This window comes from Syngnathus floridae, chromosome 2, assembly GCF_059516105.1.
Source record: "Syngnathus floridae isolate MCC-2025c chromosome 2, RoL_Sflo_1.0, whole genome shotgun sequence".
In the NCBI taxonomy this organism is placed as follows: Eukaryota; Metazoa; Chordata; class Actinopteri; order Syngnathiformes; family Syngnathidae; genus Syngnathus; species Syngnathus floridae.
Genome location: NC_142414.1, coordinates 21775001 through 21787663, shown reverse-complemented (window position 1 = coordinate 21787663; position 12663 = coordinate 21775001). Strand labels below are relative to the sequence as shown.

General features: G+C 44.4%; 1 protein-coding gene across 2 annotated transcripts in view; it reads left to right on the top strand.

Moving 5' to 3' along the window:
* Nucleotides 1–12663, top strand: part of samd11 (sterile alpha motif domain containing 11) — a 45962-nt gene that overhangs the window by 19031 nt on the left and 14268 nt on the right. For both annotated transcript variants that reach the window (XM_088368858.1, XM_088368859.1), the window contains exons 5-6: nt 6881–6973; nt 10389–10553. In XM_088368858.1, the coding sequence (XP_088224984.1) occupies nt 6881–6973; nt 10389–10553 (258 nt within the window). The remainder of the gene's footprint in view (nt 1–6880; nt 6974–10388; nt 10554–12663) is intronic.

Below are 12663 nucleotides of genomic sequence, written 5' to 3'. Positions count from 1 at the left end.
AAGTCACAAAGGGTGGGGCGTTAGGGGGGCTGCTGACCACAGTTTGCCTTTGCTACAGGGGGTCCTAGACTGTCCGTTTGAGCATTAAAGCGTGATTTAACAGGCCGCCTGCGCGCCACGCTCCGTGTCTGTAAACAAGTCCAATCCGATCAGAGCCTCTAATTCTGTCTGCCAGTGAAATTAGACGCACACACATTTACAAGCACACAATTACACACAAATAGCGGATAGCTGCATGGAATGCGTGCCCACGTAAAATCAACACAGGTTAGGATTGACGTCCAAATACGCATGTGGGTGTCTGGGTAAGTTTGAGAGCTGGGGATTATTTGAGTTGTCTATCTTCCAGTATTTTCTCCAACTCCTCTGTCAACTTTGCAACTTTACACTGAAATGTGCAATTTAAGTGTCCGCAAAAAAAAAACAGGAAGTACATGAGGCAAAAGAAGAGAAAGCTCACAGCAGAGAGACGCTGTGATGGAAGAAACATTTGGAATTAGTGAGACAGAGGAAAGAGAGATGAATGAGTGTGCTGGCGGCATCGGGGGAGAGCTGGCGGCGGCTATGGTGGCGGACAGCGCCGCCTGCATGCATGTGTGTGTGTGTGTGTGTGTGTGTGTGTGTGTGTGTGTGCATGAGTGTGAGTGCGCAGGGAGGAAAGGAGGTCGTCTCTGTGCCGGAGCAGGCCGTTAATTAAATCTGAGGGACAGACAGGAAGGCTGCCTCCCGCCTTCTCTTCTCCTTTCCATCCCTCCCTCCCTCCTTCCCTCCCTCATTCGGGCTCTCGCTCTCCAGCCGGCGGCTATTCAGAAGGTCTGTGAGCGGCGAAGGGGGGAAGCGGGGATGAGGGGATGGAGGAAGGGAAGGGAAGGGGGAGGAGGAAGAGCATGGGCGCCGACGCTGAAAGTCTGGCGGCCTGTGGAGACTGTAAACTGTGGCGCTGTGGTCAGACCGGAGACTCAAACAGGCAGATAAGGTGTTTTTGGACCTCCTCCTCCCCCTCCTCCCTCCACACAGACTCCCACAGGCAGTTGCAAGTTGTGTGTGTGTGTGTGTGTGTGTGTGTGTGTGTGTGTGTGTGTGTGTGTGTGTGTGTGTGTGTGTGTGTGTGTGTGTGTGTGTGTGTGTGTGTGTGTGTGTGTGTGTGTGTGTGTGTGTGTGTGTGTGTGTGTGTGTGTGTGTGTGTGCGTGAGCATCTTCCCTAGTGTGGTTTAAGTGCCTCTTTTGTTTTTTACTTGCATGAAAATCTGGAACACAGGATGTTTAGGAAAATATTTCTTTTTTCGCAGGCTGAGTGCAAGTTGCCTTTTAAGTATTACTTTAGCATCTACTTATACATTTTAAATAGTTATTAAAGGACCCACATCATGCTAAATGACATCAACCACAAACACCCCCAAAATTGTGTTTTCCCCCATTCACTCATTTTGGTGCATTCCCTCTCATTCTCCCTCTCTAAGCATGAGCCCTGCCCGATCCCCCAAAAAGTAATATCCTTTTTGTATAATATTTTGGCGGTAAATACATAAAATGTGCGTCAGAGAGTTTAGGTTAAAACTTTGTCACCATTGGGGGATTAGCTAAAAAGAACAAACTCAGTGTCTATTTCAGAAGAGAAATTGATTTTTTTTCCCGTGGGGTGGGGGTGGAGGGGAGTCATTTTTAGTGGCACATAGGGTCCCGCAGCTGAGCTGGAGCTCATTGGTAGCTGATATTGGTGAGAGTCGGGGTAAACCTTGTCACGATTTTGAAGATGCAGTAGTGTTGCTGACAAAAAGTTCAGATAAATGTTTGATATTTAATTTAGAGATTAAAAGCTACCTTCAGACCTGATGAATCACTTTTGAAAACATGCATCCTCTCCTTGTAACTTACGTTTTGCAAACATCCATCCATCCATCCATCCATCCATCCATCCATCCATCCATCCATCCATCCATCCATCCATCCATCCATCCATCCATCCATCCATCCATCCATCCATCCATCCATCCATCCATCCATCCATCCATCCATCCATCCATCCATCCATCCATCCATCCATTTTCAATACCACTTATCCCCACGGGGGTCGCGGGCATGCTGGAGCCTATCCCAGCAGTCATCGGGCAGTAGGTGGGGGACACCCTGAACCGGTTGCCAGACGATCGCAGGGCACACAGAGAGCAACAACCATCCGCACTCGCACTCACACCTAGGGGCAATTTGGAGTGCTCATTTGGCCTACCACTGGTTAGCAGTGCGCCACCGAGCTGCCCGATTTTGCAAACATCTTTAATTTAATTAAATTTAATTAAATTGATTTTAATTTTTAATTGCTTGTTAATGGCTCCATCCGTGTTTCTCACTGTGTTTCGCTAATCTAAATGGGCTAAATTAAGGCTTCTGGAAACTTCTTAAACATAAGCAGCCACCTGTGCACCAGATGACTTAGAATTTAGTGACACATTTTGTCCTCATGCAGCCCATAATTCTTCTTGAGCTCCACTCCTCTTAATTTCCTCCGTCCCCCCGTCGAATAGCAGAGGACGACAAACAGACCAGCAACACGCCCAACTGTATTACTTTGTGTACTTTGTGAGTGTTGGCAGTGGCGAATCCTCCCTCGGCACGAGCCCAAGAGCCCCCACGTCTCCCCCGTCTCCATCACCGACCAGGACACCCCCGCCCACCCCCTCGTCCAGCGGCATCGTCCCGTAAGCCAATCAATGACGGGGCTTTCAGGGCCGGTGGAGGCCCCAGTGCACGGAAGGGGGGATCAATAAGTTATTAGCACCATTCTGTCAGCTGTAATGTGGAGATTGATTGGGGGGCTGCGGCTGGCAGCCCACCCCACGTCGCCGCCTGTCACCCCGCCTTTCCTCACGCAGCCCCCGCCACCCGCCTCCCCCTTGCTGGCCTGATAAAGATGACAGATTAACGGAGTAAGAGAGGAATTAAGGAGTCTGGCTGTCTGAGCTGTCACCACGCTCCCTGCGATGGAGAGAGGAGGGAGGAGAGGAAATCGGACTGGAGAGAGAGAAACAGAGAGCGAGGAATGCTGCCTTGCTTGATGGTTCGCCCTGATGGTGTCACATGAAAGAATGGTTTAGATCCCGCTGTTTCCTCTCTGTCGTTATCTGCTCTTTCCTTCTCATCTGTTTTTCTTCTCAGTAGGATGAATTGCACTTATAAAGGAGGTTAACTTGCAAGGTTGACATTTAGTGACATTTGGACATGTTGCATGGATGAGGATTTAGCTCTATGTGTTTGTGCAGAGCCAAATCACAAGTTATACCAAGCAATTCTTGGACCACTCTCCTTTACATTTACGTGATGCAGAGCAGTTTGCATCGGTAAACTCTGTTCTGAGGGCTTGCGTTTTCAGCTCAGGGCGTCTTGGCAGAATGGCTGTGTCAGCATAAATAGTGGCAGGGTGACATCGTGTAACCTGCCAATGATTTCAAGACAGCAAACAGAGGACAACAATGGATGACAGCCAATGGATTGTGTTCCCTCTTCTTGGCATGTGGTCATTTGTTACAACCAGAAGACAAGCTTTTTTTTATTTTTTATTTTTGATTCTTCCTGTTTTATTTCTTTTGTCAGAAAGTAGTGATCATTATTTGTTGACCAGTAGATGTTCTGTGAGTTGCTAGCCCCACGGTTCACTTGCTGTGCTATTTTAATTTGTACAGCAACAGGGGTGCCAAAAAGTATGCTAAGTTGGGACCATTTAACCATGGAAATATTGCAATACTAAACAAATCCAACACTTGAGGAATCCCTATGGGGAAAATAAGAACCAGAAGATTTGAACAAATCCATGTCGGAGGACCGTCTGCCTCAACCGGTTAGAATGAGCTATAGAGAACCAAAATATAGACCACAGGTGTCCAATTTGTGTCCCTACCTGCATCTTTTTGATGTTTACCTCCTCCACCACACCTAATTCAAATGATCTGCAGCGGCCTGATAACAATCCTGACTATTTAATCATGGGGAATATCTGAAACATGCATCATTGCGGCTCTCGAGGACCTGAGTTTGACACCTGTGGTACAGACAGATCTGGAGTGGGCTAACAAGAGAACAATGCACACAATCCTAGCAGGGCCAATATAGCTTTATGTAATATGTGTTGACATGCACTCATAATGGTGATAAATAGAGTAGTCTTGTTTGCTACATCCCAGATCGGCACTTTCAAAAAATTAAAATCACATCGCTGACGATCAAATAATAATCACCACCCCCACTGCAGTACACAAGCTACATAGCAAGCACGTGATGGGGGAATGCCCCAGGTAGCAAACTTGACTGTAAGCATCCTTAGTTAGTAAACGGCTTGCACAGACGCTAGCACAGCTCAGGGCTGGGCATTAAAAGAGAGCATCAGCCCTCTAAGCAGCCCCATTTAATTGGCTTTAAAAGCTTGCCGCCCTCAAATCTTTGGCCCTCGGGCACCCACTCTGGAGACGGCGTGTCTTTAGTGAGGTCAGCTCCAGAGACGACTCAAGTATGTGTGTTTGATCATCAGCGAGCGTCTTCGGGCGGGGGTGGAAGCATGTTTTTTGCATTTTTTGGAAGGTAGAATGGAGGCTTGAGCTGCTAGTGTAAATAATTAAAAAAAGAGATCATTGAGATTATTAGCATCTTCCTCCCTCCAATCATTTTTATAGGGTGGTAATGCTCTTGAATCTCCTCAACAACATCAAACGAAGGATTAGAAATGCGAGTCGTTGTTATATTTAAAAGTCCCACATACAGATGTTGTGAAATGAGCTCATAAATGCCTAAAGGCACTGCCATTTTCATGCCATGCCAACATCACATGCTTGTGCACCAACTAATTGCCCATCCAGTATCCAAAAGAGTACTTTAAATACACTACTCATATAGTTTGGGTGAGAGTTGACGTTATGGAACTAATGTGTCCCTGTTGGTCACACTCAGTACTGCATTTCCAAAGTAATGAAATTGCTTTGACTATGGCATTTTGCTAGCTAATAATAAACCTCTTGCAAATGCATTTCAACCATGCGAAATATATCATCCACAATTGCAGTCAGACTATATGCAATATAATTATGTCTGAATGCTGCCAAGCTGAACTTGACCATCATTGGGCCTATAACCTATATAACCTTTTGACCAGTCAGCAGCGTGAAGGAGGTCATTTCTGTAAATAACATGCCTGATAGTTAACAAAGAAAAAGTGGTGTAGTCCAACCTGAATGTCCACGCAGACATAAACTGTGCACAGTGCAGGCGGTTTTCCAAAAACACACTTTGATAGCATGCCAATACACATAGAAATTTTTAAGTGTTTGTTTGGACAAGCCCCAGGCTACTGAGAGAAGTCTACTAACCCTACCAAACTATTGATGTTGTTTTTATTGTTCATTGTTTTTCATGCACAAATGATAAACATCTGTTGTGTTAAAGAGGAGAAAGAGCTGTCGTTTTCTTTGTAGGAAAAAACAAATGCTCCTCCCCATTCACAAAAATACCCTCAGTGACGAGAAGGCAGGAAAAGGGCAAAACAGAGGAAGCAGTTGCTTCTGTGGTTTGCCTGACAGAGTCTGAGAAAAAGGCAAGGTACGCCAGAAAAAAACAGACAGCAAAAGAGATGACAAACATCTTTTCCGTTCCTGCGACGCGGTCTGCATCTCCTCCCTGCGTGATTAGGCCCGTATTGATTTGAGGTGTGTTTGAGGGGGTGGAGGTGAGACGACGGGGGCTGGAAGGATGAGAGGGGAGGAGACGGCCAGGAGGAGGAGGCAGCAGTAGGGGGTGCTGTGATTGTGCACAAGATGAGGAAAGGCGAGGCAATGTGTTTGTCTTGGGAGGAACTCCGGTGTGGAGGAGAGAACAAACGAGAGGAATTTTTAATGAGAGATTGGTATTCGCATTAGTCAAAAACAAACGGGTAAACAGCGGGCTGTAAGAATTAAAATAGCTTGTAACAAGCATGTTCAAACTTTTTCTTTCGAAGGCCGCACACAGAAAAATCAAAACAGACAACTTTGACTATCTTCACCTTTAATTTAGGTACCAAGACCAATAAATCAGTGAAGGGAAAGGATTTTTGCATGGCCTACATCGCCTTCATGTCCCCATGTTGAGCACTAACAGAATCACATCGCCACATTCAGAACCAAAACAAGCACAATGTGTACTAAGCTGATCATGACATGGAGTAAACATGAGGCAAGTAATCATGATTCCAAGGCACGTCATGTGGAAATTAAGGAAATGAGAGATGAGAATTGATTTGTTCATCTTCTCCTGTCTGAAAGTGTAGTACAAGTACATTGCAAGGAAACAAAAACGCACTGTCAATTGGAAATTTGGGATATTACACGACCGTCTAAAAAATGGACGGCGAGCTGCAAATGTCCCACAGGCTGGAGTTTGCACACCACTAGCTTTCAGGCTATTCAGTCTTTTGGGTTTGAGGACAACATCTGGAAAATGAGGCCAAAGACAAACACAGAGAGTGGAAGATGTGTGATAAGACCTCAGGACAGACTGTTGGAAAAGACGTTAGTGAGATACTGAGACACAACCCTTGTCCTGTTGTCACACACACACACACACACACACACACACATACAACGACCAAGTGAGAGAGACAGATATGCCATGGAGGTGGTTCAGGCCCCTTCTCATCTCCAACAGAAAAGGCACATCTCCAGATGCCTGTGGCTTGCTTCAATAACTATTTCTTTCCACCTTTAACTTTTTTTTTGGGGGGGGTCCTTAACTCTTTTACATCACACCCAAGTTAATTCCCCAGCAACCATCCATTCAGGTAGACAGACAGTAGTTCAGCAGTATGAAGATTTCATATACATCGTTTCCATCCATTTACCCTCTGCTCTGTTTGTATTTACAGATGACCTTCTAAGCAAGAGGAGAAGCTTCTCTCCCAACAGCAGCAGCAACTCTCCTTCGGACAGTAAGAAGTCACGCAGCGTATCCCCCAAAGGTAAGACGAAATATTGCACTTAGGGGGGGAGCCGAGTCAGACTGTAATCGTTGATTTTCAGGCCCGTGGATTGCTTGGTTAAAACATACATACATTTTGGTATTCAAGAGACTTGACTGACTTGGACTATAAAATTCGGAAAGTCATTCATCAAACGTATCACTGCAAAACACACATAGACAGGTACTATCCGGTATATCCGCATATAAAATTACCTTTGATCTAATGATGAAGAGGACATTTGTGAGGAGTCAGCATGTTAAAATCTGCTGAGAATTGTTTTTGTATAGCACATTTTCCACACTATTTTATCCAGCACGCGTCCCCTAACCCTCCCAACACAGATGGCACATGCCTTCCCCCAAATATACCTTCAAATAAGCTCATTTATAGCAAATAAAGACATTATCTTTAAAAGCAGAAATATTGCTATTTTTTTTTTAGATTTTATTTGAAATTCAAAGTCACATTGTATGAAAAAAAATCTCACTTTTAAATACAGGTAAATACTATGTGATTACGGTACCAAACCACCAATATACTTTTAATGTGGTGCGTCTCCTCACGAGCACTTGCGGATCACTGTCGCAAATCTTCATAGTACACTTTTTATATGAGCTCATAATATGATACGAGTGCATGATAAATCACGGATTGACAGGAATACCTTTGGCAATAGTGCAGCAATCCGGTCACCATCGTCTATTATTCATATTTCTCTTATGTGGCGTGAAACTGGGCGCCCGACGCAACCAGCAGGCTTTTCCCTCTAGGCTCCTCAAGAAGACTTCCTGACTGATGCATTATAGAACAGGCAAAACCAAGGGCGCCTTACCGTACATCCAAGCCCATCCCTGGAAATACTGTACATCAGCAACATGCGTACAGTACGTACTGTACATACACGCACGCACACTGTTTTTTTAGATAAACTTTTGATTAGTTGACACATAAATAACACGATGATAAACTATAGGAATAAATTACCTTAAACCCGTTCAGTATCATCCATTTTCAGACCCTTTTCTAATACCCTGTCTGGTATTGAATGTGTGGAGTCGGAAAATACATATAAATATGTCTTTGGGAGTGAATGAGTTTTAACAGGAGCTTTGTTTGATGACCCCGCCCTTTTTTTGTCTTTTTGACTGATCTGTACTACTACTTAGCACTTACAATCTCACTTTTAGGGTCCATCTTAGCCTGTCAAAGATGCATGAATTTATTTAGTGTGTGTGCGTGTGTGTGTTTGTGTCTTTGTGTGTGTGTGTGTGTGTGTGTGTGTGTGTGTGTGTGTGTGTGTGTGTGTGTGTGAGAGAGAGAGAGAGAGAGAGAGAGAGAGACAGAGACAGAGACAGAGACAGAGACAGAGACAGAGACATAGAGAGAAAGATAGGAAAGAGAAACATAGACAGAAAGAGAGAGTGGCCTAGAAAAGTGTTCACTCCCACAACATTGCAAACGCCCCTTCCAACTGTGCCTGTCTAGAAAAATATTAAAATAAGGAAAACACCCATGCACGCAGACTTCACTTTGCGCTAGACTTACGTTGCTCACAAAAATAGGACCAGAGGTGTGGAAACTATTGTAGTATTGTCCCAAAAAATTCAAGTGTCTGTCATAGGCATTTAGAGTCAAGAATCCAACACACAGGCCTAGAGGTGGTTAAAACACAGTTAACAAACGAGGTACACAGATGGTTAACCGGGATTAATACACTGTTAGTAGATGCTAACATGTGGCAAATGTAGCCATAAGTGAGCACAACACCATTAACAAGACCAATGGAGGGTGTCATTCATGCCATAATAGTAGTGATTAGGTTTTCTTACTAACTCTGAACACAAGTTATCACTTTCTAAATGGTTCGCAACCATTGTCGACAGGAAACATTGTGTTACTGTTACTGTTCAAAATATGTAATACTGTTACAGCGTGCCTGAACATTTGTGTTCAGTTAACTAACAAAATGTCCTTTAAGTGTTCAGTATTCTTGCTGTAGTTCCTATGTGCGTAAGCAAATCTGTAATGAGTTTTTGATCCATCCATGTGGCGAACCCCTGAGTTGCGTCCACACCCAAAGCCCGACATTGCGTACACCTGCGTGTGTGTGTGTCTGTGTGTGTGGCGGCGACGGAGAATAACCATTAATGAGTAATGAATGTGGAGAAATGGACTGAGAGGAGAGCAGATGGAGGTAGTCGGTGAGATTGGATGCCGCTGTGTAAATGATGTCTGTTGTTCTTTCTGTAGCAAAGTCGTCACCCCCCTGCTGTTTACAGGGTAGGAAAACTTTTGACAAGCACAGACTAGTTGCATGCACATACATTAGAGCCTTGAGTACCTTGGGTGGATTAGCGGACGCTTGGCGGTGGAGACAGAGATGCTCTCATGCTCGCTCCAGCCGCTGTGGCTGCTCCTTAGCGCCACCCCTGATCGCCTGCTCAGGGCCAGGCTCAGGTTTCACTAGCAAGGAGGAAGGTAAAAATAGCCCCTTTTTCATCCTGTGTCTCCCCAACCACCTCCACATAGCCCTCCGTCTTACCTTAGATCATGTTACTATTGACATAAAGAGGGAGGAGGGAGGTCAAATGGAGCAATGAAATGCAGAATCTGGCAGCCAGATAGATGCTCCATCTTCACCATAAACATGCAACGGTACATGCACATCCTCAGTTTTGCCTTGTTTTCAATCCTTTATCTTAACAAGAGCTTTTGGACATTTCTATAATCTTGGAGAGATCAATGTGTGAAGGTCCTTTTCTGTCTAATGTAGATGCCTTGTTGGATGAGTTTGGTGTGGAAGAACTTGAACTTAACTTCATCAGTCCTCTTTGGAACAAACAATGAACGTGTGGCAACCAGACCAAATCTCAGACTTACTCACAAATACTCTTGAATGGAGTCAAGTGGACACTCTAATAAATGTCCTACCCATTTTGTGTCCCTTTGCTGTTGCCACGTTTTCTGGCAGAGCTTGTACAAGTGTCACTCAGGCAAGTGCCCATTAGCTGTGAAACTCTAATTAAAGCAAGAAACAAAAAACAGACACAAATTATCCATGAATTGAAAGGAACAGCTTAATCTAACATGACCTCCAGTCAAGCAGCACTGGCATATTCATGAATAAACTAAAACAAACAAAAACTTTCCACACACTTAACTTGAAGACGCTTACATTTTCTGTTAAGGTGTAAAATTTACAAATTTCCTAGGTGAGGTGGTTTATGTGTCAATCTTTGGCATGTAGCTCTGTAGTGGATGTGAATGTTGAAGGCAATTGACTGTAGAGAAGAATGCAAGTAAAGGACGTTACTTATGAAAATAGAAATGCATTCTTTCTTATTGGCTTGCAATAAGGGCAGTTCAATGATGGTCCTCATCGATCACAATGTTGGTCTGCTTCCGTCCCCAGAGAGCGCACAGAGCCCGGAGGGGGAGGCAGGTGGCAGCCACAGCCACATGAGCCCCGAAGAGCACTACAGGCGCATGATGTCAGCGCTCAGCGAGCATGGATCCTACGAGGAGCAGCAGCAACGCCTCTACCAGCTGGCCAGCAGCATGGGACTGCCCGGACATGGTCAGTCTGCTGTCTTTCTAACTTGATTGCATTTTTAAACCAAATTGCACAAACCAAAATATCCATCACAGATATGCATGTGGCGGTTTGCTATAATCCCTGCTACCATTGAGAAGTCCAACTGACATTTCTAATTGTGGCATTGCCCACTCTGTCTCAAGGTGGGATTCTCATTGATTTCTGATCACCCCGGCACTTTGTCATTAACAACACCCGCAAGTGGTATGCATCAACGGCGCTATTGATTCAGTACCTCAAGCCCCTAAATCTCTCAAGACCCAGTAAACCTCCAGTTTGACCCAATTTTTTTATCCAGCGGGATAACATCTACTGAGTTAAGCTTAATTGAAGTGCAATTGGAAGGGGGAAAAAAAGCCAAGTTGCTGTTCAACTAACCAGGCATCCATTTTTGTAAACCACTTACCATGAAGTCCTTCCTGTTCCTTACAAACTTATGTGTAGTGGCATAAATCCATTCAATGCCCAGCTCCAATTGAAGTTTTAAGCTAATTTTATTTTTATTTGATTAGCAATGATGTTGTAAAGATTTATTGACCTCCTTTTTGGTGTGTTAAAGGAGGCAGTGTGATCACTGTCATACTTGTCCAGCAATGTTGCCGAAATGAGGCAGATGACAGCGCATTCTTGTTGTTAACGTTGACATTTTGTCTGTTCATTTCCATTCCATTCTTACACGAGGTATTGCACAGAAGTGATTCTGGTCACAAAACTTGTATCCACTGCAAGACTTCTTTCTTTACCGTAAACACATTCAATGAAACTACCTATCTGGCCTCTCAGTTCTCTAATTGGAAGTCAGAGCTGCTCTCAAAATTGAGACAGAGCCGTCACTGTTTTGTGTCATAAAAGGCATGCGTAAATCTGGGCCCCTTGACACTGACCTGGGGCCCCAAGTGAAGCGCCTAACCTACCAGCCGTCGTCTCTTGTACACAAGCCACTCAAATCCTGCAACCGCCTTTTCTCCTCTCCGCCTCGCTCCCCACAGAGCATCCTTTTATGTGTTTGAAGTGTCGGCCGCAGAAAATGAAAGTGCGTGAAACGGGGGGGCTAGTTGAGATGGAGGTCTGTTCATGTGTGGATTTGTAGGTGCAAGGTGTTGTGAGATGCACGTTCTCTCTGGGCAGTTTTTTGGGGGGATGGGGGCGGGGGTTCTGCTTGCTGAAATAGCCAGCAGGGCTTTCTTTCGTGCCGTCAAATGATAAAAGAGGCTTGTGAGGAGAGAAAAGAAAAAAAGAAAAACTGTGTTGGAGATCCAGTTGAAAGTGAAGGGACGGATGCACGAGTCAGTGTTGTGTCTAGGTTGACTGATATTTGAAACAATATGCTTCATGTTTTTATCATCATGCCAGACAAATTGACTACTCCAGCTTGTGATTGCTCCAAGTACAATCAGTCAAAATTATGAAGCGTGACAAACTGCATATTTACTTCTGCCTAAGCTTGCCGCATTGTGGAGGGATTCACGATTTGCTGCCGTATTCTGTGCTGAGCGGATTGGATGTGGGCTTTTCAGTACCTGCCAGTCCACCAAACTCATCACAAGGCCGGCCAAGCTGCATCGGCGCGCCACTCCTCTGCGTTCTCACGGGCTGAACTGAAAGGATTCTGGATCAACTCCAGGAATAATGCCGAGGAGAAAAATACGAATGCACAAAAGAAGGATAAGCGATATGGACCCAGTCTGGCGAAATGGGACCTCCCAAAATAACTCATGCAGAGGAAGAAATGTTTGTGATTTCTAGTGTGTGTTGTTTGCTTTTTTAGTGGACGGAAAATTGTTGCTACATACAGTGCTACATAGAAGTTTGACTACTATCTGTATGGTGGCACTGGTCGATTTGGTCAACCATCAAAACAAAATTTCCTAATTTAAGAATTTGTTCCAGTCCTAACTGCAACCATGAAAAAAACCCTGGGAATACTTTATCATCAATAATTGTACAAGTACTATAAAGTAGTTAATTAGTTGGAAACATTCTTTGAAAAAAAATTGTAATGCATTTGCTTGTGTTTGATTTTTGGTTTGTTATTTTTAAAACTTTTTTTAGGGTCCCAATCGCCACATCCCAGCTCCAAGCTCACCACTGA